Source organism: Phalangium opilio, unplaced genomic scaffold, assembly GCF_054372755.1.
Source record: "Phalangium opilio isolate 3A_F unplaced genomic scaffold, DU_Popi_V2 ptg000009l_1, whole genome shotgun sequence".
NCBI classification, from domain to species: Eukaryota; Metazoa; Arthropoda; class Arachnida; order Opiliones; family Phalangiidae; genus Phalangium; species Phalangium opilio.
This window is the reverse complement of record NW_028324146.1, coordinates 5,698,113-5,725,590: the sequence shown is the minus strand read 5'-3', so window position 1 is coordinate 5,725,590 and position 27,478 is coordinate 5,698,113. Positions and strand designations below refer to the sequence as shown.

At 35.7% G+C, this 27,478-nt stretch overlaps 2 protein-coding genes and 1 long non-coding RNA gene across 4 annotated transcripts in view; 1 reads left to right on the top strand and 2 right to left on the bottom strand.

The window, feature by feature from the left end:
* The window catches only part of LOC149713538 (uncharacterized), a 9,465-nt gene extending 661 nt beyond the window's left edge, over positions 1–8,804 (bottom strand). The window contains exons 1-5 of the long non-coding RNA XR_016371395.1: positions 8,417–8,804; positions 723–1,622; positions 489–633; positions 229–390; positions 88–158 (exon numbers count right to left, since the gene is read on the bottom strand). This is a non-coding gene — a long non-coding RNA (uncharacterized LOC149713538). The remainder of the gene's footprint in view (positions 1–87; positions 159–228; positions 391–488; positions 634–722; positions 1,623–8,416) is intronic.
* On the top strand, positions 1,465–9,337 carry LOC149713537 (venom allergen 5-like). The gene is made up of 7 exons (XM_089849014.1): positions 1,465–1,645; positions 6,887–7,008; positions 7,092–7,173; positions 7,728–7,912; positions 7,978–8,078; positions 8,559–8,656; positions 8,723–9,337. The coding sequence occupies exons 1-7, from the start codon at positions 1,465–1,467 to the stop codon at positions 8,824–8,826; spliced, it is 873 nt and encodes a 290-aa protein (XP_089705140.1). The 3' UTR covers positions 8,827–9,337.
* aralar1 (calcium-binding mitochondrial carrier protein aralar1) lies at positions 8,930–27,478 on the bottom strand. Of its 2 annotated transcripts, XM_089849010.1 has the most exons (18): positions 26,934–27,478; positions 25,083–25,133; positions 24,831–24,920; positions 24,166–24,222; positions 23,966–24,108; positions 23,760–23,875; positions 21,326–21,465; positions 15,807–15,953; positions 15,485–15,729; positions 14,747–14,837; positions 14,594–14,669; positions 14,306–14,514; positions 14,146–14,226; positions 13,585–13,728; positions 13,360–13,498; positions 13,134–13,292; positions 12,927–13,017; positions 8,930–12,296 (listed from the first exon to the last, which is right to left on the bottom strand). In XM_089849010.1, exons 1-18 carry the CDS (start codon positions 26,949–26,951, stop codon positions 12,110–12,112), a joined length of 2,184 nt encoding a protein of 727 aa, XP_089705136.1. In that variant the 5' UTR covers positions 26,952–27,478; the 3' UTR covers positions 8,930–12,109. The 2 variants fall into 2 exon arrangements, with proteins under 2 accessions (XP_089705136.1, XP_089705137.1); XM_089849011.1 differs by lacking the exons at positions 24,831–24,920; positions 25,083–25,133; positions 26,934–27,478 and adding an exon at positions 24,324–24,804.

Genomic DNA, 27,478 nt, shown 5'->3' with positions numbered 1-27,478 from the left:
TTTTGGAAAAATAGCAAAAACCAGTTATTTAACGCTACGAAACTCCTTTGGGTTAGCAAGACCTATGAGCAACATAAACCAACATACTTGTTAGTCGTTTGAAACATCAATCAAGAAAACCTGAATGTTTCTGATTGGCTGCTCCGCCGACTCCGTTTCTAAAAATAAAATGTTGTAAAAGATGGTTTTAGATGTTTAGAATTATAAAATTTAATCAAAGTTGGTTACTGTTTTGCTTCAAAAATAGGCTTGTCGTGAGATTCTGCCATAATTTTATGAGATGATTTTTACACCCTAGCAATGGACTTGATTTTTTGCTCTTAGGGTAAAAGGTGGTTTGCTCGAGTGCGAAAGATCGAAAGGATTCAAATAGAATTTACTGCAATATTGCTGTAACTCGTGTAACGTTTAGAATGCGCTCAAAATAATTTTCAAAGGTTCGTAGGGTGTTTCATTGTGAAATCGTTAATAAATTTTATCAAAATTACCTCAATTTGGTCACGAGCCTTGGGATATTACTGTCCACTGTTTAAATTATCCAACTGAGTAAATAAGTATTCACAGTGCTCGTATGAAAATTGTTTCACATGCAGTAGGTCTACGGTTTTTCTAATATGTTCCATCGGATACTATCTAGAAGTTTAAATAATCAGTAATTAAGTAGATTTTGCACAAAGGTAAAGAAATCATTCCAATAATAAAGTGTATATAAACCAACACACAATGGTAGGCTGCCTTCTTGGGTTATTTACTTTGCGCCAAGAAGCAACGCCAGACGGAGCCCGAGTTCACTACACGCGGGAGGCTAGCCAACTCGCACTGCCTCTGTGGTTTATGCTTCTCTTTTGAAATTAATGGAACGGTCTATCATAACTATTTTCGACCATCCCCGTCAATACGTCCCTGAATTTCATCCTCATCCCAAGATTACCTTCTCCCCTTTTTTAGTTACAAGGTTTTGGCAATGAATTAGCGGTAGATTTAAGTCTTATTCCAAAAGCTCACTCTATTCGGAGCACGTTCAAGGTTAACTCTTTTTGCACACCGAGATTGACCCCACTTGTCTCATATAGCTCCCAGTGAAACGCCATAGAGAGATCATTCCAAGTTCAGCTTCCAATTGGGAAGGGAACCAATCCGTCCTCTCGTCGTCGAGCCCTCGACTATCCATAGCGAGAAACTACACCGTAACCCTTTGTGTCTCCAATCGCTTCATCCGACAAAGGAACTCGAGTCAAAGATAAACAGAACATAATATTCGAATCGACTCATTGAAGACTTTCCGTCCTTGGCATTTTTACAATTAACAATTAAATTTTCTTAAAAGAAAAATTAATACTCAATTCTCCGTATTAGAAAACTAGAAAGGGGTTATAATAGCATTTCCAGTTTCTAGTTTATTATTAAGAGGAAATTAAAAAAGTCGTTAATAAAGTTTCGCTTTAAATAATAACTTCATTTACAATGAGTTCCTCCGGAGAGTTTGGTCGCGTCCCTGGACTTGTCCTCGTTTTATTCAGCAGTCTCTTTGTCGGGTTGATCTTGACACCGAGAGAGGCGTCGGCTTGTCCTTACCGATACGTTGGACGTTACCATTCAATGTGTATTTATCGCCCAAGGGCCTGTTCGGGATCAAAACTCTTGAGTAAGTACTTTCATTTCTATTTACATTCAAAAAGAAAAAAAAATAACACTTAAATTGTATGCGGATGTTTTTGGTTTTATTTATATCTAAGACGGGGCTTGTAAATGTTTTGAGGCTATTAACGTCTCGAATTCTTAAACCGCGTAAAACTCTTGTAGACGTGTCTTTCTTCGGTTCCGCAGTACACAGGTGTCATGCGGTATAATGTTGTACAGGGGCTCTCCTGCTTATTACTTGTGATGGGTACAAACCGGTATGATATCAGTATCGGCATAAGTTTATCATCGGTGATCGAAATAGCACTTTAAACGATATACAGGGTGTTTGTGAAAGGTCCATCAATAATGAAAGGGCGTATTTATTGGGTCATTTTGAGTCGAAAATGTTCTATGACATTTTTCCGTCCGGGCCACTGTTTTCAAGTTATGATTGGAGTAATTTACGGATGACCCCCTTAAATTTTATTAAGAAATTGAAAGACAGCGCTAATTTAATGAAGGGGTCATCCCTAAAATATTCAAATCATAACTCGAAAACCGTGGGTCGGACGGCAAAATGTCATAGAACATTTTCGACTCAAAATGGCCCAATAAATACGCCCTTTCATTATTGATGGACTTTTCGAAAACACCCTGTATATATATATATATATATATATATATACCGATTAATCGGTTAGAGGTTAATTTACCGATATGTTGGCTAATAATCGGTAAAAATCAGTCGATAATTGGTAAAATCGGTAGAAAATCGGTTGATAATACGTAAAAAAATCCGATTGTTAATCGGTAAAATCGGTCGATATCGGTTTCATTGGATTAAGTAATCGGTTACCTTGCCCAGTTTAAATAATCGGTTAAAATCGGTTTCGGTTCCAGTAAAACTTCGATATCGGCATCGGTTAATTTAAGATTTCGGCCATCACTACTTAATATCGTGGCGCCTAACTTACTTCGGTCAACTCCCCACAACAAATTAATACTGCATATGGACAGGAGCCCATGACCTTTAAGCACAAAATTTAGGTTGCTAGGGAGAGCTTAGTCTATACCGACCTACTTAGGTTAAATTTTATTTCTCTTTCTGTAAAGAAACCAATGGCACTAACTCTCCAAACACTTTTAATATCATCACTAGATTGGATTTGTTGCAAGAGTGACACTGGAGATTACCTAAAATTTGAAAATAGCATTCCATGTTTGCACAATAAGCGTGGCTCTTCTATGTAAAATAAGGGGGACATAAAGGGGGTTGATCCATTGCCATCTCTGCGCACTCTCAGGATCCAAAACGCCTTCAGCGCAGGCGCCGAAAAACGAGATGGATGGCAAAGTGTCTTTCCCTTTTAGTCACATCGGAGTGGCTTATTAACTCGGAATTAGAGTTACATAAAAATACAATAATTTTAGAACAACTGACAACTTCAAAGTCAAGAGTTATAAGGGGTGTACCATGATGTTTTAGAAATAAACACCATCAATCAACGCAGCCTTAAAAAGCCTAGGTAGCTGATAGGCGGGTCAACCCACGTAAAGAGAATGATAGAGCCAAAAAAAAACCTCATTACAAAACCAGAATCCTATTACAGGTACATCGGGTGAAATAGAAAACCATATATTTAAAGCAACCTTCTTATTAATGGCACTTCCACTATCTACAAATAGTAATGAGATGGGTTGGAAGCTGAATGTTAAATTCGTTCTCCCTCCCATGCAAAGAAAAAATTTAATTGATAAGAATAAGAATTTCTTCATTTATCTCGGGAATATTTCACAGTAGTTCAAGAACTTATTAGACGACTCTATTTTAAAAGAGAGGGAATGCACACTATTCGGTGAACCCGCGCCACAACCTCATCAAACCTCACATACGTCCCTGATTAATCACACGTCTCAACGCCTGACTAATCATTCATGGCCTCAAATCTAGCCTCTGCAGCATGTAACAAAAGAGGTATCATTTCAGAGCCTCGGGAATCAGATAAAAATCACCGAAATCATGGAAGTCAGTTAAATATTACTGTAGATAGATTAGAATCGTAAGGAATCATTTGAGAATCATGGGTAATCAGGCAATCATTTGAGAATCATGGGTAATCAGGCAATCATTTGAGAATCATGGGTAATCAGGCAATCATTTGAGAATCATGGGTAATCAGGCAATCATTTGAGAATCATGGGTAATCAGGCAATCATTTGAGAATCATGGGTAATCAGGCAATCATTTGAGAATCATGGGTAATCAGGCAATCATTTGAGAATCATGGGTAATCAGGCAATCATTTGAGAATCATGGGTAATCAGGCAATCATTTGAGAATCATGGGTAATCAGGCAATCATTTGAGAATCATGGGTAATCAGGCAATCATTTGAGAATCATGGGTAATCAGGCAATCAGTATGTCTCTTAGGGAAGGGTTTTAACTTTTGAGAATCAGAATCTTGCGTTTGGCAGTGTCGAACCTCTCGGAATCTAGTTCCTTGCTGTTGAAAAAGTGGTGGAATAGGAGTATTTTTTGTCAAAGAGTTTTTTGAAGGTCACTGAGATTGATAAGAGCACATGTAACAAATCAAGTAGACCCGGTGTCTTTCATGTGTCACTCGAAAGTGACTTAAGATTATCGAGATCGAGTCATAGCTAGCTAATTAAGCCACTGGTCTTAAGAAAGAAAACGAGATACATTTATTAACCATTGAATTCTCTTTTTGGTATATATTTCAAACTAATGAACTAATTTCGATTCAAGAGACACTATCACGATGGATAGATGTTTACAGTGGAAGGTACTTCTTTTTTTGATGAATATTCGACTTCATTATTTCTTGTTGGTTTTAACTTTTTTGGATTTTTATTAGACGTTCGAAGCACATTTTAGTATACCCTAATATTCGGAAACAATCCTGACATTTCGAAGCCTCAAATTTTACCGTTAATTAATATTAAAAAATCAAATTCTGGCTTTAAAAATCAGATTGAAACGTCTTCTGATTTTAAAAGGACAAATTGAAGCGTCTTCTGATTTAAAAAACAAATTTAAGAGTGTTCTGACTTTAAAATACAGATTTTTCCAGTCTCCTGCCTCACGTTTTAAAATTCAGATTTTAGAGATTTTTAACTTTTTCAACCAATTTTAGAGACTTTTAGCTTTCTCAACAAAATATTAGAGATTTTGATCTTTTTGAACCAAATATTAGAGAAATCTAAATTTTTCAACCGAATTTTACAGACTCCTAACTTACCTTAAATTTTAGAACCAAATTTTGATGTTGGAAACATAAGTCAATTTTATGACGTTTCGAACCAAAAAATGAATGCCATTTAAAGTTTCCTAGCATTTGAAACCAATTTTCTTGTCTTTTCCCTGTACCCTTTTTTGCGTTAGAAATGTTTGACAGTAAAGCCACAATCAATTTAAATCTACTACTTAAAATTCAAATGGTGCATGCGCCCCTTTAATTCAGAAAAAAAGTAAAACCTTTAGTAATCTACCTATATCTTGTTGAAGTCGGGGGATATAGTTAGGGGGATAATTTAAAAGTAAATTTCTTGGAAAAGAATATAAGTTAAAAGAGTTAGGAAAAAAGAAAAAAGAAATTGAATGGTATACATGGACTAGGACTTATCTAGATTAATGACCGTATTTCGGTTCCCTAGTCTACCAGTTTTGCAAAGTAATTAATGGTATTCTATACCAGTCTTGAAGTTTTTTTGGTTCGTTGCTCGAAATGTAAGGTGATGGTGACGTTCATTCTAGAACGTTCCATCAAAAGATCTATCTACCTTGGCCTTGAACTTAACCTTTTTCAATAAAAAGATTCTAGTTTTAGCGGCGTTAGCGCAGAGTTCAATCTTATTTCAAAAATGTACTCTTACTTTCCACGTCATCCTCTTTTCTCGACACTTTAATTTAGAGATGGGAATGCCGGTTTGAGACTGCGTGGCGCGTCGAAGAAATCGTAGGCCCCTTGCTTCGGTTGGTAACAAGCGGGTTTTAGGGTTTCATCTTCATGACCTCATCAAAAGACATATTCAGGATATTCAAAGTCTGACTCTAGCTGGCAGTTCAAAACTTGATAGGTTCTTAGGAAAGCTTTCGAGATTTTCACTTTTCAGTAAATAATTCCTTTTAATCTATTTGAGTATACTTAACCTTTTTAAACATTCCAACCTTCAAGACATATTTGAAAGAATTCTTACATAGTTTGAAACTACATTAGAAACTTTCGTCTTAGGAATCAATGGTGGCATATTTTAATCAAAACTAAATTTTTCTACAACACCTCCCCATTAATTCAAGCAGAAAGGCCCTGACAATGGCCTGTTAAAAATTCAAGTAAAAGATATTCAGGATTTCATACAAATTCGATTAGAAGAAAGTGAAAACTTCACGCAACAACCAAGGTATAGGTACCGTTGAATCTTATCAGAATATAAACTGAAATGAACTATCTACACTCCAAAGTATAATGTATAAAAATCCGTTTCCAGACAATTTACCGTCATTCTTTTATCTTTATCTATTATCTTTGCGGCAATTTTTCTTTCAACTCTATACATGCCCTAACATTAGTAGTAAATAGGCCAAGAACATAGTTTGCTGTAAATTTGATAGAAATTAACTACTTTAAACAAGATATTATTTACGACGTTCATAAACATCTACCACAACTTTTACTCTAAACAAGCCTTGAAGATTTGCATAACATAATAACAATAAGTTTTACATTCAATAAAATACTTTGAGACCTGTGTGTTTTCGAGGAAAATATAACTTCCATCCACCAGCTTGTAATTGTTATTAGTCAAAAGTTACATAACAGAACCAATAAACCTCTAACGATGTAAAAAAAGGGGTAGACAACTCTCAGTATCGAGCCATACAAGGGGGTTGACCCATAGCCGTCTCTGCGTACTTTCTGGACCCAAAACGCCTAGAGCGCAGGCGCCGAAAAGCGAGACGGAAGGAAATATTTTACCCCCTTCTCTTTCCCCTCTTAGTTACATCGAAGAGGCTAATAGATATAAAAGCCAAGGAGTAATGTGATTTTAGAGTTGTTCGGCAATTACAAGTATCATACTTATCGATATTACGTTACGTTATTTGTAAACATATTTAAAATGATAATTCCATAGCGTTGAATAAATAAACTCTATTTCCTGTTGGAAAAGACTAGTTTTTCTGGGATGCCTAGTTTTAATAGGACAACATCAATCATGAGGTTCTTTATCTGTTATTTAAAGGAAGCGGAGGAGTTACGAACGACGATGTCCGGCTCATCTTGGGAGTTCATAATCACCTTCGATCGGTGGTGGCTTCGGGCCAAGAAAGAGGACTACCAGCCGCTTCCAACATGAAAACAATGGTCAATTAATTTCGAGCCTCGTTTATCGCGTTTGCCAAAAAAAGTTAAAACTCAATTAATTATACGATTATTTCTTTTAACAGAGTTGGGACAACGAATTAGCCGCCGTCGCTCAAAGATGGGCAGATCAGTGTCAAGAGGGTCACGACAAAAACAGAGACGTTCGTACGTGACTTACATTTATAATCACTTACACCCGCGCAGTTTTGTACTTTAGTATTACATGCTTCAACGACCCAGCAAGGACCTTCATAATTAACCCACCAATTAATTATTAATATATTCTATAATATTAGTCATACCATACTTGTGGCATCATTTTAGCTTCGGGGTAAAAGCTATTTATAGAAAACATCTTGTGCAATCAGGAATACATACAGCTAATTGGTTTTAAGTGGATTTTGTGGGAAGAGTTATAGTAATCATTATGCTAAAGTTATGCAATTCAAAGAGCATGCTATTATAGACTAGCATATCTCACAACAATGAACTTCAATTTTCGGGAGCTCTACAGTACCCCTAGCTATTTTTAACGACAAAAACTCGATAATCAAGGGTTTCGAGTGAGTGTTGGAAACCGTTTAGTTAGGGATTTTCAAAACACTTAACTGGTTGAACACAACTGTTTCATGTATCACTAATTGTATAATATATTTTTTGGCGAGATGCTTATCTTATCGAATACTTTAAGTGACCACACAATAAATTTTGTTTCATAGCTCGATTTGAGGTTGGTCAAAATGTGGCTGTTGTTTGGACATTCGACAATGAAGATTTATACGGGGATGAACCGGATTGGGAGACGCAAATCAGGTCTTGGTACGAAGAATTGTACCAATTCGGATTTGGTGGAAACATGATCAAACCATTCAGATTTAAAGCTTCTACTGGTCATTTGACGCAGGTACGCTAACGTGACTTGACACAAGCATTTATCAAAGTCTAATTACGTTTAATCTACATTTCTAGTTATTGTGGGCTGAAACCAATAAAGTTGGATGCGGTTTCGCTTATTATTATGGCAGACAAAAGGGTTACACGAAAATCTACGTTTGCAATTACGGGCCAGGGTAGGTTGTCAGTTATTTCAGTATTTAATATTTTGTTTGTGTATGAATAAACTCATGGTATCCGCGTAAACCCTACTTTGGGCGACACATAGTCACATAAGTCTGATGCATGGACAGTATAGTTAATTTTTTTCACGACTTATATAATCCCATATCGCTTTTAAACCAAAATATAACGTAAAAATTGTGGAAACACGCTATTGGCAAATGCAACGTCGCGTTGCTCAATTTGTCTAGTAGAATACATTCACAAATTTCGTGAAAACGTTCTTTCACAAATTTCGTGAAAACGAAGAACGTGCAGAGCTATTTACAGTCACAATTCACAATTAACTTACGTGTAGTTGTCAGTGAAAGCCAAATGTCCTTGCGTGGCCTTGTCGCGTATGACGTACTAAGATAAATTTGTGACGTCCGTCCGTTTTGCGGGTATTTTCGTCCTTCATGAACAATAGTAATGAAGAAAGTTCTAATTTTCAGTGGCAATTTCATCGGAAGCTCAATGTACGAAGCATCTAATCAGCCAACATGCATTGGCGACGATCTAGTGCCATCCAGACATTTTCCCGGTCTATGCGGTAATACTCTTAAAAATAACGTTGCCATCTTCGTCTACAACCTAATGAAACTATTATTTTTTGTAGATCAATTACGCGATTACAATGATGAAGGCAGTTCACCAGTGGGTGTTGCCGTCCCGCCAAACAGTGAAGCCAGCGGTATCTCCGTTATTCAACTGAAAAAATAAACCTTAACATTCCAGTCATTACCGAAGTCTTGGCCCCCTACATACTTCTTTATTTTATTAAAAAAATTTCTTCATTTTTTTAAAAATAAAATTGAACTGTTGATTTTTTTTAACATAACAAATGTGTTTTATTTTCCCCTATTTTGTACACTTTTCTGTAGATAAAAAAATTTTTCATCCAACAATTTTTTTATTTAATTTTTCTCTTTTTTGGCAAAGATAATGTTTATTTTTTTTTTAAACTCGAAAAGTAATAAATTATCAGTGATTGGCTGCAAGTTGGAGGAGTGATAAAAACAGCGTTCACAATTATTTGACTAGACCTGCCCTCCTATACATTAGGATTATGTTTTTTTTTGCCCTTTTATAGTGTTTTTATATATAATTCATGTGAATATGAATTTTATTATTTATTTTTATCGTAAAAGCTTTGAGCTAGCAAAGATCTGCCCTGAATTCAAGCGCATGAGTAAGCTTTTAAGAAGCCTATTGTAACGATGTGTTATCGTTATATTCCTTACATAAAAATCCAGCCTATTAAGACTGATGAAACTTGAACCAAACGCCATAGAGGGACATAAACCGGTGGTTTAAAGTCGCATCAAACTTTAGCGGATGCAAAATTGGCAAAATAACTAATGTCCCATTTAAAATTAGGTCCGACTATATGGTATATTTGTTAAATGAAGTTGGAGCAAAATTGCAAGCAACACCTGAAGGCCCAAGCAAGAATATAGCTATATTTACAAAATCCGTTAACTTCTGCTCAACACACTCAACCAGTCTGGAAAATAGGGCACTTACACTGATCCAAACCAATTAATTGATTGGACCAGTTTTTAAAATCAATTAGTGGGGGTCACTGGTACAACAAGTCCAAGGACCAGTTTAATATTTTGGGCACTAAGAGGGTCACTGGTCTCGGGTCCAGTTTATTAATTGCTAATCTATAACTAAGGTGGAACAAGTCCAAGGACCAGTTTAATATTTTGGACACTAAGCCAGGGGGAACAAGTCCAAGGACCAGTTTAATATTTTGGACACTAAGCCAGGGGGAACAAGTCCAAGGACCAGTTTAATATTTTGGACACTAAGCCAGGGGGAACAAGTCCAAGGACCAGTTTAATATTTTGGACACAAAGGGGGTCACTGGTCTTAAGGACTAGTTTTTACTGGTCCCAAGGATAATGGTTAAAAAAATAAGCCTTATTTCCCTGACTGTATGCAGTCAAGACTAAACTGATCGTCATTAACGTAACCGTTACTTGCGCCAAATATGCTATAGAAAAATTATGCTTCAAATGAGCCAAAAACTTTAAACAAACTTCCTCCTAGTTTTCTACATATTTGGACAACATTATAATTATTTACGTCCAATTAGGTTATTTTACTACAAAATGGTGCATGGTGTGTTCTCAAATAATGAAAATAACAACAAGTTTATCGGCCTCTTCAAAGTGCATGTTTGGTTAAAGTTTCACCTTAAAGTTTAAAGTAGGCTTTGCTTAAATAAAACCTTCATGATCATACTAGGATATAAAGCACATTATGGGAATGTATTCTATATATATAACACTGGGCTGGGAACTAAACATAACCGTACCTACATTGTTCCGTTAAAACGACCCGAAATTAATTTAAAAGTCTTGGGTAATTAATTACAGAGTTTTTTAAAAGCTTTTTCGGAGACTTGAGAGATATGGGAAAATTAAAAATAGGGTGAATTACTTATAACACCATTAAAATAAAAAAATTGTATTTTCTAAAAACAATATTCAATATTAATTAGGAAATTCACTAATTTCTTCTAAAATAAAATAAACAAACCGGAAACGATCGAGCATTTTTGGGAAATAATAAAAGGCACAATCAAAGATATGCATGGAAGCACTCGTGATATTTTTTCCGAAGAAAGAAAAAATATGGCTTAAAATTATGAATTGACTATTAATAGGTCGATGCTACTTAATTAAAATTAATTATACGATTAAAACAAATGGAATTAAGTGTTCTTCTCACTATTCCATAAGTAAGAATTAACAAATATTATATTAAATATCTATTAATAATAGAAATTTAACAAACAAAAAGTTCATAATGATAAGGAAAAGAAACGAAAATAAAATTTGATTAAACGCGTCGTATCATTGGGAGAAGGGTGTGTTGTTGACTTGTTGTTCAAGTTAATTACGATTGTCATGTGTTACACTATTTCAGCTACATATTACAAACTTATTAACTCTACTGCCCTTAACCAATCAATACTTTAAAGCATGACGCTGCCCTTTCTAGTGGTCAGTATGAACTATTCAGAATGTATGGGTAAAACTAAAAATGAGTATATTAAACTTTACGATTGAAAGAAACTAATCAAAATTAGAAAATATGGCTAAGCTTAAATTCTGTCTAAGTATACTTCCTTAAACATAATTTCCACAATTCCCTAAGAAGGGATGGCAATGCAATGGCAAGGCTTAAAAGGGTTAGCTTATAGCTATAGAGCAGTGTCTTGCTTTAAAACTAATATCCTTTCTTCAACGGTATCAATATAATGAAGCTAGGATGGCAATGCAATGGCAACTTAATATATTTCAAGGATAAGTTAAAAGGGATAGCTATAGAGCAGAGTCTTGCTTTAAAACTAGGCCTATAATACTCTTTCTTCAACGGTATCAATAGAATGACGGCAAATTTAATTTTTAAATACTACTTTGGGGCGAAAAGCGGAGCGGTAATATGAAAAAAACTTTGGCGGAAAACGTGATAAGGGTAGGTAAGCTTCGAAATTTGAAAATTCAAATGTAAAAAGTTAAACTTAAACTTAACGATCAAGGAATCCGGGATAAATGTTTCTCATTTATGTACATTGTACAAATCAGTCCTCTCTACAATTAATTAACGTATCTAGTAACGTATCCGTTTTATTTTCGCGTAACCTAAAGCCAAAATCCTTAAAGAAAAAAAAAAAAGCCCTACAGGTCCAACATTCATTTACTAAATTCGTAAATTGTAAATTAATTTTCTTGAGACTCCTTTTAAGATTAAAGAGATCCTAACAATGGGAAGGCACACACCGCTTATCTCACTTCTCCACTCACCTTTCTCTCTCCTCTCCCTCTCTATTCGATTTTCCTCATTCGTTCGTTCGTTCATTTTTCATTTTCTATTTTCTGTCGTAATCAAACCCAAATGGAAAACAAAAAACAAAAAAAAAAAAAAAAAGAGACACCGCTTTACGCTTTACGGGGCACAAGTCAATTATTTGGCCAATACTAATTGGGCATTAAGCTGCTTTGTTTGGTTGTTTTGGGACTGTTCCTTTCTTGAATTTTGGCAGAAACAAACCAAACTTTGACTCGACGCCTGTAAAAGTAGCAACAGCCAAACGATACCCTCCGATATGATCAGAATTATGCGGACGTATTTCCGTAGCTTGGACTGGAACTTTAGCTTGAGAGCCAGTTGGACGTCTAAAATTTATTTAGTTCAACGTTAAAGTACTAGCCTCGTCATTAGTTTTTATTCCCTATGCTATATGCAAGGACTAAAGACAATCTATAGTCCTGACTGACTGACTGACTGATAATCAACGCCCAGCCCAAACCGCTTGCCCTAGAAGGCTGAACATTCGCAGGAACGTTACTCATAAGTAGTAGGCGCGTACTAAGAAAGATTTTTCCAATCCGCCGTCATCTTTAAAAATGGCGATCAGAAATGTAAAAAATCTTCTCTATGCAACAAAGTCCGCGCATTTCAACCGATTTCGCAAATGTTTAGTACAATGGTTTCCTTTAACCTATAGACGGGCTAAATGGTCTTTCGCGTTCGATTTGTCGCCATCTTTTTAAATGGCGGCCAAAAACTTAAAAACCCTTCTTTATAGAATAATTTTCGCGTGAAAAATAATAAATAATGTCCTGACGGGCTGACGGGCAACGCCGAGTGCCTTCGCTCCTAGGGTGCTACGAAAATATCAATCTACCCATTCTTTATATCATTTTGATGGAAGTTCTTATTACACGCGAGCTAGTTTACTATAACAGCGTCTTGACCCTGTCTGCATTATTTCAAAGTTGGAAATAGACCAATTCTTATCTTACCTGCCACCAAAATCAATGTAGAAAAGCCTTTGTAATATTTCGTAAGTGAGAAGCGTGAAGCCGAATTGAGGTGCTGATCGAAAGACTCGAGCTATAAACAACGAAAAATATTTAAACCTTTCTTTATGATATATGATTATTCTCGGTCGCGTCGGACGCCGGCCACTAGTCTTTACATTTCCCTAGTCAAAGTTTAAATGGCCTTACCTGGGCCGCCTTTCCAGAAAGCACTTCCACCTTCTTCTTTATAAATCTTACGACAGGCATCAATAACACCTGTATAAGTAGTTTGACCAGCTCGAGCTGCAACCTGAAGCCTTGTTTTAATTACATCCGCGGGAGTTACTAAATAAGCCGCTGGCACACCTGTCGAAGAAATTTTACAACGTCAAAACTTACCCTACCCTTTATGAAAAAGACAGTTCCGACTTACCAGCAATAACAGCCGAGATTAACAATGATCCGGCACCATTGTGGCCATTCTGATCAGCAAAGTTTAATTTGCAATGGGCGTAGACAGGAAAATAGATAGCAGAGAAGGGTATATCACGGAGGAAGCAGGCTCTGGCACCCTTTGCATAAAAAAGTGGAGATAAGGCTAAACACATTTAGCTTGGGTACTAAGCTACACGTCATCGGGTGTAAGGTGGATTCTTACCTTGTATAAGCCGCGAATGCCAAGATCCTTGATCACCGTCCATGCCCTTACTTTGGATCCACCCCCTACTATCTCTCCTGCTACTTGCAAACGAATCTTTACAATTTCCAATGGGTTTGTAAACATAACTTGAGAACCACCAGCCTGTAAAAGGTGTAAGTCAAAATGAAATGCCTTAAGACGGTCTTATGTAAAGACATTGTAAGGCATGTCCAACTGTCCATCCATCTAGCTTTGACACCTTTACAGCGCCATCTCTGATTGGATACACCTTACAAAGCTTTTGCGTTAAGACGGTCTTATATCAAGACTTTGTAAGGCATGTCCAATTGTCCATCTAGCTTTGCCACCTTTGCAGCGCCATCTCTGATTGGATACACCTTACAAAGCTTCTGCGTTAAGACGGTCTTATATTAAGACTTTGTAAGGCATGTCCAATTGTCCATCTAGCTTTGCCACCTTTGCAGTGCCGTCTCTAATTGGATACGCCCTACATAGCTTTGCGGCACCCCGGTCACATGACAGAGAAAGTCCAATATCATTAAAATAAAACTTAATTACGCAAGCTCCAGCCGTTACTTCAGCCCACAATGGAATATCTCCTTTAGCACTTGTCAATTTGTCTCGGACCAAATCATTCATCTACAAAACGTTTCTAATCAGTAAACGCTTTAATATGATCAAGAAAGTTCGTTCTACGATTAAATAAAACATTATTTACAGTAAGTTTAATAGCTTTCTCGGGGCAAACACCAACGAGTTGGGGAACCAGTCCTCGATAAAGACCAGAGACACCTTCGTGACGAATTACTTTCTTGAAGCAATCCATACTGTTTCTATACATCAATTCACCAATATAGGAACCGGCTCGTTGATTTTGCATTCTTGTCTTAACCAAATCAATAGGATAAACTAAAGTAGCTCCAGCGGCTAAATAGTTAAAATTGTCAAGTACATAAACGCTTGTTCGATGTCTGTTGTTGATGATTTAAAACCTTTCAACAATTACCTCCAGCGATTGAACCAAGTATAAATCTGTAAGCACTCTCTAACAACTGGATACCAATTCCTCGATCACCAGAGCTCTACAACATAATTTAAAAAAGACGAGGGTAGGTAACTACAGGTGCGCGATCATCGTTAAGTTTAAAGTGTTTCTTACAGAAACGGCTTTCATTTCCGCAATTGGTTTTGAAAGAAACTTCATGGGTCTATAAGGTGCGATTCTTTCCAAATCATCAAATGTTACTCGCCTAATATCAAAAACACCTTTAAGAATCATAGTTACTAAACCAGCTAGGGTTCATACAACTTTTGGAAAACCAATTTCCCTGAGATTTCCAGGTTTTTCCCGTACATGGAGTATCCTATGGCGCAAATGTTAACGAAGGAGGAGGGGGCAAATATGACTATAACATAGTCAAAGGACATCCCCGTATCTCTAATACAACCACAGTTATGAGCCTCCAAAGTATACTGTAATGTTAATCCTACGGAGGGGATGTTTAAGAACATTTTGCTTAATTACTCGGCCCCTGTTTGACGTAGCCCTACGTTTTTAGTATGGTTGGATGGGGGGCAAATAGGACTATAACATACTCAAAGGACATCCCCATATCTCTAGTAGAACCAGAGTTATGAGCCTCCAAAGTATAGTGTAATGTTAATACCATGGAGGGTATGTTCACGAACATTTTGCTTAATTACTCGGTCCCTGTTTGACGCAAATTTCCCTGATTTCCCTGAATTTTACTGAAAACTATAAATTTCCATGAGTTTCCCCTGAAGTTTTTGTCAACTATTTATTTCCTTGATTATTCCAGGTTTTCCCTGTTTTCCAGGTTTGTATGAACCCTGTAAACTACGATAAAGGATCGAATTTGAAATACTAATAACAAACCCTGTATCAGCGTGTAAGAAACTGGACAACTGAAAAAGAATATCAATCTCCAACGGAGTGATTTGGGACATCAACTGAGCTGCGTACAAAAACTCTTCCTTTGTCACTTCGAGGTTGATGTTACTTTTAGTAAAACTTAAGTAAATCTTCTTAACCAACTCCATGTTGTTTAGAAGCGAGTTAAAGGCCATGAAATAAGGAAAAGTGACCACATGACCAAAGCTACCTCCCGCCGTTCCCGCTACCTGTTACATTACATAATATATTGCTCGATAAATAGGCACAAAATAAAATACAATCAGGGGGGGGGGAATAAACGTACAGCCACTAAGTTTTTCTTAACATCTTCAGTTAGTAAGTGACTCTTGACTGATATCATAATGTCACTAAAATCAACAGCCGTGATACAACCTTGCTTCTTCTTATCAAATCGTTTAAACGCCTGAACCGCGTGTTCTTCGTGAAAATCCTACAAAAATGTAATAAAAAACATTAAATAATTAGACGCGAAAATAATTTATGCTCGATCCTTAAATAAGAATTAATAAAAACTTAAATATGCATGCAAGCCTAAAAAAAACATTACTTCAGTTTTAATTTTTCATTGATCCTAGTGTACGTAAAAAAACTATATAAATTTAATTAACTGTATTATAATTATGTCAAATTCATGTTACAAAACCCCAGGCCTCGAAATTTTTTAATTTATTTCATAAATTAATCAAAGATGCAATTATAATAACAATTAAAGTTCTCTACTAAACTTGTAAGCCTTAAATTTTTAAATCTAATATAAAAGTGACCATGGCAGACAGTTTAGTGTACTGCCATATTTCCAAAACAAAAACCACCAAAAAAATTTTCATTTTATAATCATCGTTTCAAATTTGACACTTGCTACGTCATAAACAAAGTCAAATAATACTTAAACTCGAAAAGTATCAATTTGTCCTGCTAGACAAGTTGCAACTACAACATTTGTCGAGGGGTCGGACGTTTGAAATCTGTTTAAAATCTCTCTCGAAAATCTCGAAATCCCGAAATCTCACGTCAAAATCTGAAAATTTTAAAATCTCACGTCAAAATCTAGAAATCCCAAAATCCCTACCTTAAAATCTGAAAATCCCTATTTTAAAATCTGAAAATCCCGAAATCTCACATTAAAATCTAGAAATCCCGAAATCTTAACGTAAAATCCCGAAATCTTAACGTAAAATCCCGAAATCTTAACGTAAAATCCCGAAATCTTAACGTAAAATCCCGAAATCTTAACGTAAAATCCCGAAATCTTAACGTAAAATCCCGAAATCTCCTCAAAATCCCGAAATCTCCTCAAAATCCCGAAATCTCCTCAAAATCCCAAAATCTCCTCAAAATCCCAAAATCTCCTCAAAATCCCAAAATCTCCTCAAAATCCCAAAATCTCCTCAAAATCCCAAAATCTCCTCAAAATCCCAAAAATCTCCTCAAAATCCCAAAATCTCCTCAAAATCCGAAAATCTCCTCAAAATCCGAAAATCTCCTCAAAATCCGAAAATCTCCTCAAAATCCGAAAATCTCCTCAAAATCCGAAAATCTCCTCAAAATCCGAAAATCTCCTCAAAATCCGAAAATCTCCTTCAAAATCCGAAAATCTCCTTCAAAATCCAAAAATCTCCTTCAAAATCTGAAAATCTTGTTCCAAAGCCCGAAATCTCCTACAAAATCTGAAAATCCTGAACAAAATCCCGAAATCTTCTTCGAAATCTGAAAATCGCGTTCAAAATCTGAAAATCTCCTTTAAAATCCCGAAATCTTAAAATCTTGGACTAGATTTCCAGATTTCTAAAATCTGAGTCAGAATCTCAAAATCTGGGGCAAAATCACAAAATCTTTGTGAAAATCTTGAAATCTCAAAATCCCGTACACTAAAATGCCGAGCGTCCGACCCCTCGACATTTGTTTTGAAACACCAGAGCCGATCTTTATCTTTTTAAAAGTTTTATTATAACATCTCCCATGATCACTTAAATCATTATATTAATTTATCATTATTGCCTAGAGCTAATTTACATTAATTTTAAAATAATGTATGAAAAATACTTTGCCTCTGCTCGATATTAGCCTAGTAGGATACAAAAGTGATAATGGAAGCGGAGATATGATATTTTAAGTCCCTAGATGAGTACTTGCCTGTTTCCCGCTAAGGGGTCATTACGGCATGTTCCCCGACCAAACACGGGTTCACATGATCCGAGTTTCCCTGCGAAGCATTTGTATATAGTGTGAAGGTGCGCGAAATGTTATTATACTAAACGGTATATACCTTATCACATAAACAAAAATTATATAAACACTTTCTTTCTCTCGAGTGACAGTCCTCAATTATCTAACCTCGAAATAAATAACTAATACTGTACTCTATCTACAATCATTATACGTTTTATAATTTACAGACCATCTGTAAATTATTAACAACGGGGGGGGGGGGTTGAAATCCTTATAAACCGTACACATCGACATTTAATTTTGTACAACAGAAAAACTTTTCAATTCTGGTACGTACACTTATGTGTTTTCAAAGAAATTTATACTTTCGCTCATTTTTCACAAAACATGGGATTATCACGTGACATGGTAAAAAGTGTGCAGGTAGAAAGGGGGGGGGGCGAAAATGGGGCACTTTGTCACGCCACGACAATACCATACCTATATCAGTGTTTCCCAAAGTTTAATTTCAAAGTTGAGCTACATCTTTAGCACATAAAGCACATCTTTTCATGTGATATTTTTTTTTGACTCAGAGACCTAATTTTGAACCATTTATGTATTTGTCTTTTCCCTATAGAGAGCTAACAGCTGGCTAGGGGGAAGATATAGTCTGACGTCACGCAGCCCCCCTCTGGTTGGCATTTTTGCGCGTACAATACTGTTTCCAACCGTTAGGGGGGATGAAACTCCAGTAAGAGATAGAAGGGTGTGACGTTTCAGGGTCAGAACTGTTAGCTCCCTATACAGCCAAAATATTTGGTGAAAACATGATTTTATCGTCTGTGTTAAAGGGACTCCAAAGAAGGCGGCGGAAGGGGGGGGGGGGGTTAAAATGATTTGAAATACGTCACAAGCAGCACACGACGCAAAGATCTGAGTGGAACTGGACACTTAGTCCTTGTTGTCGCGACACTGCAGCACCAATTCCCTGAAGAGCTAGTTTTCTCTATGAAACGAACTAAGTTCCATGGAACCATGCCTTTTACTTGTTCATGTGCCTATGCCATATTTCACATAATTCTTATCGCCCCACCCCCTTGGGAGTCCCTTTTTAAACAAGTCCCAGGGACAGCTAGAATAATTATTTGAAGGTCAATAATAGACTAAAGGTGTAATTCATAAAGGTCGGACGCAACGCAATTTAGTACAGGCGAAGGCAGGGCGTCGTGCGCAACGTCTTGCCATTGCCTGTACTAAATTGCGTTGCAACCGACGTTTATGAATCCCACCTTTAATTAACTACCACGTGGTCTAAACTATTTTTCAGTAATATATGATAACACCACTATTTAAGAAACTTTAAGGGTGATCTGAAAGTGTCACGTCACAATAACGTTTTTCCGACACATGTATTTGGGAAACACTACCGTATATGCAAAGTATGTGACAAAAAAAATCACAAAAAACATAAGCAAAAGTTTGTTAAAACTAAAACCTGCCTATCATATTATCAGACAAATTTTGTCACATACTATGATAAGTTTATTTTTTTGTGGGAAAATGAGAGAAAAGTCGTTTGAAAACACAATTTTGTTTCTCGCAACAGGAATAAATAAATAATAACATGAAATATATTCGTAATAAAAATCAAGTAATAAACAGGGAGCCCACTCTGAAATTTAAATTCCTTATAGGAAAAATAGGAATTTTTTTCCGAAATTATAGGATTTTATAGGAGAAAAAATCACGTGTTTTTATAGGAAAATATAGGACTAAAAATGCTCATATATTTTGGGGCTTAAACTATGTAGAAAAATCTCAAAAAATAAAAAATAACAAATTTGATTTTACTTCGAAAACTCGGAAGAACTTAATTAAAATATAATATAATATATAAAAAATCCTAAGCGAGCTCCGCAATTTCGGTGTCTATTCAAAGGTCATATCGATAAAAACAGCTAAATTTTGATAAATTCAGGGCGCCAACTCTTGCAGAGAAATTTTTAATAGGAAAAATAGGATTCGCCAGGCGAAATTATAGGATTTTATAGGACCAGATTCATGAAATTATAGGATAATATAGGACTCTTAAATGACTAGTATATAACCAGAACCGACCAATTTTAATGAAATACTGCTTAATTTTTCAATTAAAATAGTATACAATGCCTTTGCACTGCTAAAAAAAATATCACCAACTATATCACTTACAGGGCTCCCACCAAAACCTCAAAAATAAATAGGGGAAAAAGGGACTTTTCACGATAAAAATAGGGTAAAATAAGGACCTAAATTTTAAAAGTAGGAACCAAAAAGGGACCACTGGTAAAACAAAATGATATCTATTCTGTGAAAATATCACAAACAGACAGTTAGGAACCTATTACTCTTTTCAATTTTTTCGACAAAATAGGATATTATTTCTGGCTTTCTTTTGTTTATATTCTAATTCTAAGGGAGCGGTAGGTAAGACTTGATACTGGCTCTAATGTATAAGGAAGGTTTTCTGATTAGAAGTAACCATTTTCGTATCATGTTTACTGTTTTTTAAAAAATCCACTGAACTAGAATTTGGGCCTTTACGGGGTTCGTAATTTTTGGAATGAAATTCCCTGACTTTTCCAGGTTTTCGCTGACTAAGTTCCACAATTTTCCCTGACCATTTGCAATAACGTACAAGGCGAACATATATGAAAACCAGTCTAAATTCAGTCGAATAATTTTTTCACGAGTTGTTATTGTTATAAAAATTAGCCAATTAATTTGTTTAAATTTAACATTAAGTAAATCATAAATAACCGGAGCGAGCGAAGCGAGCTCCGCAAATTTGGGGCTCTGCTAAAATCTCAGACAAGACATTTTCTGAGGTTTTTCTTAAGGGATTATAATAAATTACTTCAAAATTCTCAAAATATAGGACTTTATAGGACAATTTGTGAAAATATAGGATAAAATAGGACACTTTCCAAAATATAGGATTTTATAGGAATTATAGGACCAGTTGGCGCCCTGTAAATTTGATGCTAAACTATACGAAAACTTGGACTATGTCAAAAATATAGGATATTATAGGACCTTTTCATGAAATTATAGGATATTATAGGACCTTTTATGAAATTATAGGATATTATAGGACCTTTTATGAAATTATAGGATATTATAGGACCTTTTATGAAATTATAGGATATTATAGGACCTTTTATGAAATTATAGGATATTATAGGACCTTTTATGAAATTATAGGATATTATAGGACTGGTTCAAAAATATAGGATAGGACTGGTGGGCTCCCTGGATAAATATACTGAAGTGTCACCAATAATTTTACAATTACTTTTACCTATTATTTTAGAAACCAACGAATTAGGGAATAGTGTAGGTTGAGGAACAATAAAAAATAATATATATATATACTCGATCGTAAGGATAGTAAGAAAATAAAAGAGTCAGAGGCAAAGAGAATACAGACCAAATTAAATATATTTTAACACCCAACCCCCCAATCTTACGTTTTATAGTAAAGAGAGAGAGAGAGAGAAATAGAGAAAAAGGAACAGAGAGAAACCGTAAAAGCATGCGAAATTAATTGATAAACTAAAACATTAGTGTTTGGAAAAACCCGCCAAAGTTAATATTTAAAGATATTCTTACATGTAGGACTTGAGAGAATTCTGCATAGCTGACTGTACGTTTCCTATCACCTCCGAAATGTAACTGCATAAATTGACTGTTGAAATCAAATGGAATCTTCTCGTGTAGTTTTGTGTGTTTAATAAGCTCCTCAAACTCGTCTAAAAATAAATTAATACGTTACTTATCATTTCATTTAAAGGAATGAAGCTTTTTGTATGGAAAAAGAGCAAGAAATAAACAGCATTCTACACTACCAAATGCAAACCTAACCAGGGGTGTGCGAGTACTCGTTAAGTTCGAGTACTCGACACGATACTCGATAACAACACTTTGAGATACTCGAGAAAGATTCGAGTAGCTTTTTAACATCTTAAATACTCGACAAATACTCGAATTCGAGGCTTTTAACTATAGCAGACGATTAGCTCATGAGCATTTATTTTGAAAATCACCTGTTCAATGTTTAATTGATCACTAACAAATCTTTTTGAACTAGTTAGATATTAGATAATTGAACATCTTCGTTATTTTCACGAAATTAACAAAATTACTACTCGACAAGTCAATATTTGAGACTCGATAATTACTCGAAGGAACCAAAATTTGACCTATCTAAATACTCGATACTCGAAAGTATTTTTTAGACTCGGCTCGATACTCGATAAGAAATTAGTTTCGATACTCGGACTCGGCTCGATAATCAATAAGAAATTAGTTTCGATACTCTGACTCAGCTCAAAACCGAAAAAACGGGACTCGCACACCACTGAACCTAACACGTAAATGTATCCACTAATTAATTATAGCATTAATATAAGACGGTTTTGCTGTTCAAAAATAGATTTTGGGTTCATCTTTTTCATGAATTTGTGAAAACTTAATTTTGAACTGGTAAAATCATGTAACTGCCGCCAATTTGTATGGTGTGCTTATGTACGTGCTCATTGCAATCTTACAACACGGAAATTCTTGTTCTATGGGACCTTATGTTACCAGCCCATAGAAATAGTTTCGTGTTTGTTTTAGTTATTGAAAAGTAAAGAAACTAGTAATAACTAGCAGAATTTAGCATAAATCTTGTTTCTTTAAAGGGGCTCACAGGAGCTGTTTGGGTGAAGTCCGCCCTTAGCTACAGGGAAAACACCCAGCTCTTTGACCATTAGGAATGGCACCACCGATAACCAACAGTTTGACCCCCTTCACCCCAACAGCTAGGGTGAGCCCCTTTCATAGAAATTTTCTTATTCCGTGATCTTTTAATAACATAACCACATAATACCAATTTTGGTATTTCAATATTTGTGCTAGAATTTGACAGTATTTTATTTTTACAGTAAACCTTCAGTGGGGGCAATTCTCTAACTTTTTAAGCGAGTTATCGCAAGTGATAACTATCGTCTAAAGGGTTGATGTCAACCTCGTGTGTTCTATGAGAGCGCGAGAGCTGAATAGGCTATTATTTATGTGTGTCATCAAGCCTTGAACGAAAATCGGTGGATGTCTCGTGAATTCCGCTCGTGCTAATGAAAAACAAGCTGGGCACGTTTATTTTTTACCGTCTTTGGTTATAAAGCAAGGGATAACTTATCGACCAGTTTAAACCCTTTCGATAAGTTATCACTCTCGTGAATATTAAAGACGGTAAAAAATAAACTTGCCCACTTTTTTGTTTATTAGCACGAGCGGAATTCACGAGACATACACCGATTTTCGTTCAAGGTTTGATGACACCTATGACTAATCACCTATTTAGATAGCGTGCTCTCATAGAACTCACGAGGTTGGCATCAACCCTTTAGACGATAGTTATCACATGCGATAACTCGCTTAAAAAGTTAGAGAATTGGCCCCAGTGTTTGTCTCTTTTATTATCTTAAAAGACGAATTCTTAATATTTTCCTTAAAAGATACAATCGAAATTCCCACCAGGTAGACGTGTTTTAACCCTTAATTTTTTAAACAGGGTTCATACAACTTTTGGAAAACAAATTTCCCTGAGATTTCCACGTTTTTTCCCCATATACTTCCCTGAGTTTTCTAAGTTTTTCCCCATATACTTCCCTGACATTTCCAGGTTTTTCCCCACATACTTCCCAGGTTTTTCCCGTATATGGAGTATCCTATGGACCAAATGTTAACGGAGGAGGGGGGGGGGCAAATATGACTATTACATAATCAAAGGACATCCCCGTATCTCTAGTAGAACCAGAGTTATGAGCCTCCAAAGTATAGTGTAATGTTAATCCTATGGAGGGAATGTTCATGAACATTTTGCTCAATTACTCGACCCCTATTTGACGCAAATTTCCCTGATTTCCCTGAATTTTACTAAAAATTCGAAATTTCCCTGAGGTTTTTGTCAACTATTTATTTCCCTGATTTTTCCCTGTTTTCCAGGTTTGTATGAACGCTGTTTTAATAACCCCTATTTCCTCTTTTAAAATATTCATACCATGGGTAACATATCCAGAACCATTCAGATCAAAAAGCTGAAACGCAGTTTGGTATACCGCATCAGGTTTGCAAAGAACACCTTCAAATGCTTGAAACTCCGGGAATGATATTAACCTGTGAGATAATTTAACATTAATTTTTAAAAAACCATCGCATCCATGTAAACCTAAAGAAATACGCTAATAAAATGAAATTAGTAATTACCCATCTTTCGAAGTGTCTAATATATTTCCAAATAGATACACAGTATGAGGGTCATAATTTGGATCAGGGTAGAGTCCTAAATATCCCCTTACAAAATCCGTAGGAGTCATGAACCTTTCACCATCTTTTTCCACCGTGGCATACTAAACAACGAAGCAAATACAGCTTGACCACAAAAACAACGTTTAACAAAACTTTACCTTATTAAATATATCTCGTAACTTTTCATAATCAGCTCTTTTAACATATTGATGACTCTGAAAAACGCGAGTATAACATTATAGACTCAATTCAACCAATAACAAATCACACCCGTACTCCTTAATGATAATTGACGAGCTTCCGACATAAAACTTACATGAATATATGTCATAATTATTAAAACAATGGCTTTAGTTACCAATGAAGCGGAAAAACCAGGATAAATTGACAAAATTTAACCAACACAAAACTGGATTTCGTTTTTTAGTAGTTGAAAACTAAGAAATATTTTCCCAAGGTTGAGAAAGATTCTTCTAACGAAGATAAACTACGACTCTAGAAGGGTGCCCCATTCCCAGATGAGATTACAGAGGTATAGATATCAATATAAGTACCTCGTAATCAGTAATCAGTAATCAATAAGTTTTGACGGGACGAAAAACCATGTAAGGTGATTAAAAAACGCTTAAACTAATCTACAAAGCAAGGGGAATAGTTTCGATAATGTTTTAGTGCATCACCACCAGTGAGCGCCTGCCCCTGAGTTTTGATTGAGATACAGTAACATAAGCGGGTGGGTATTTGCTAAGCCTAATCTACAGCAGCGGGTCTATTTTAGGTTATATTATTCTAATAAAAATTAAAATTAAAATTAATACAATACCTCCAGCTGGCAATGGGCTCTTTTGACGATAAAATCAAGAGGCCAGGTCGATTTTTCTTTTAAGCCTAGTCTCATATCAGCTACTAGTAGCTAATATTAAAAACCAAAAATCTTTAAACCAAAATGAAACTTAAAATGGAAAATGCCTAATTCTAATTTTAGGGTTAAATCTAAGTTAAGTCTATTAAAATCCCATTTTAATAATAATTTAAAAGGAAAAGGTAACCGGCATTATCTAATTAAAAAACAAACCTTATCTTCGGTAGATTTCGTCAATAAGTCGTTATCACCGGCGTCCATGATCTGAAAAGGCAAAGAATTGGAGCAAACCAAAGAGAATCAAAAGGGTAAAAATTGATGGGGAAACTCTATAATAAGAACTGGTAATCGCCACTATGCAGCGTCGCCACATACATTACTACAAGAATTGCGCGGGCAAACTGGCAACTATAGAATATTCTTTGGGAGGAGCTATCGAATTTTAAGAATAACACCAATAAATAATAAAATTTTATAATTTATAATATACTCTGGAAACAAATGAATAATTTTATAAATTAATTTGCCAAAAATTGGAATGAAAGTTAAGAATTTATGCTGAAATTAAGATGAGTACCCAAAAACCTCAAGGAGTTTCCACCTCTTAGATAACCTTTAAATCAGAGAAAACCTTCGATGACCTTGAACACAAGGCCAGATTTTTTGACAGTTGTAACTTTGCAACTATTTTAATATGAATGTCACGTCTCTCGCCATATAAAAACCATAGATATATATCTATGATAAAAACAGCCCGACTTCTGATATAACCAAAACCGTCAATGGGTGTACATGTATTGTGTATAAATGAGAAACTAATGAATATTGATCATGTTGTTGATATTATTGATATTATTATTATCATCATCAGGAAATTATGCTAAACATTATTTGAAAACAAACCATTGTAAACACAAAACGTTTGTTTGTTTGGTAATATCTATAACAAGCTCTTTACATTAGAAAACGATTAGTTTTCATAGCTAAAGTAAACAAAACACGCGTTGTTGCATTTTATAGACTTTAAGCGGATTAGAGCGACTAAATTCCCATTTGAAAACCGTTCATTAAATCGAAGCCTTGAGACTAGGGATGTCAACTTCCCAGAAAAAAACCGGTTTTCGGTTAACCGGTATATTTAAATGGCCGGTTTAACCGATTCAAAAAACTGGACAAAAAACCGGTTTTTCAAAAAACTGGACAAAAAACCGGTTTTTAACCGGTCGTTTATGATAAATGTTGAAAAATACGATACTCCAACGTAAACTCAAAGACCAAATATAGAGTAATATCTTTCCCATATACGGCAACGTCACAACCCTCCATCCCTTACCTTAGTGATATCCCCTCTCCCCTTCCCTTCCGGGGGCAAATAGTATTCTCTAGTACAAAGTTGCCCCTAACGTAGGGGATACACAGTTCACTCCCCCTCTCAACCGAAATTATTCTATTAGTACCGATTAGTTAGTACGTATTCCTGTTAGTACCAATAGGTGTTAAGTAATGCCGTTTTCCATTGGCATTCTAGAATAGGCCAATGAAAAATTACTCGATAGATGGAGTAATTTTCTTGGAGTGAGAACGAAAGTTCCTTTAAAATTGCATTATACGCATCTATGTCTCCTTTGATATTGCTCCATGGTGGTAGATTGTTAGCAGCCAACCGAAGCTAAGTAACATTAAGTGACGAAAATGGAAAACTTTTAATTCTGTGAATTAAAAAAAAATCGATTCGGTTTTCGGTTTTCATTTTAAAAAACCGGTTAAAACCGAAGAATTAAAAAACCGGTTAAAACCGAAGAATTAAAAAACCGGTTAAAACCGAAGAATTAAAAAACCGGTAAAAACCGGTGCTCCGGGATTGAAAAAACCGGTTTTCGGTTAAACCGGGCGGTATTTGACATCCTTACTTGAGACAAACCAAGGCGATCAATAGATATAACATCACAATTATTGAAACGATGGTTCGGCTGGAGGATGCCAAACAGTTTAGGTTTAATTTCCACACCTTTATAGTCTGCTACTACGAACGTTCTCGTGACGTCACACCCTCCTATGTCTTACCTCTGTTTTGGCGACCATATTGGAAGTCGTCAGCTCAGGCCATACAATTTAGACTGCCAATATTGACGTCACGTCCCCGTTGCTCTTCTCCTCTCAATACCATAGGCACAAATGGTACAAAATTAACATAAACACATTGTCAGTAGAGTTTCCTCGTGGAAGAATAATAAACATTACTTTTAAAAACATTTGCGACCCTATAGGACTAAATTTACCCATTTGAAATCATTAATTGACTTAACCATTAAATTAAATACCAAGTATTTTATGGCTAAACTTTCCTCTTAACCATTATTCCACGTTTATGGGCTTAAAATGTGTTGGCCGATAACTACTGTCGGCGCTAAGACCATATTTAGCTGGCTAATATAACGGAACGGGTACTCCCAATCAATATAGGTCCATTAGTAGAGTTTACGAGGCTGGAGCTTCTAGTAAATTAAGCCTAGAGAAGAAGCGATGCCTCTATTTATTAACTTCCACACCCCGGGCCCTCTAGCAATCTTTACAAGTTCATCGAACGGACCAAAAGGCCAATATATAAT

Bases quoted from the DNA above. Each gene is read 5' to 3' on its own strand.
- LOC149713537 (XM_089849014.1), top strand. From the start codon at position 1,465: ATGAGTTCCTCCGGAGAGTTTGGTCGCGTCCCTGGACTTGTCCTCGTT. The intron at 7,009-7,091 runs GTCAATTAATTT...TTCTTTTAACAG, and splicing joins CTTCCAACATGAAAACAATG to AGTTGGGACAACGAATTAGC. The intron at 8,657-8,722 runs GTAATACTCTTA...TATTTTTTGTAG, and splicing joins ACATTTTCCCGGTCTATGCG to ATCAATTACGCGATTACAAT.
- aralar1 (XM_089849010.1), bottom strand. The intron at 24,921-25,082 runs GTTTGTTTTTTA...TTTTAATATTAG, and splicing joins CGAAATCTACCGAAGATAAG to CTACTAGTAGCTGATATGAG. The intron at 13,018-13,133 runs GTAAGGCCATTT...CGTTGTTTATAG, and splicing joins TTTCTGGAAAGGCGGCCCAG to CTCGAGTCTTTCGATCAGCA.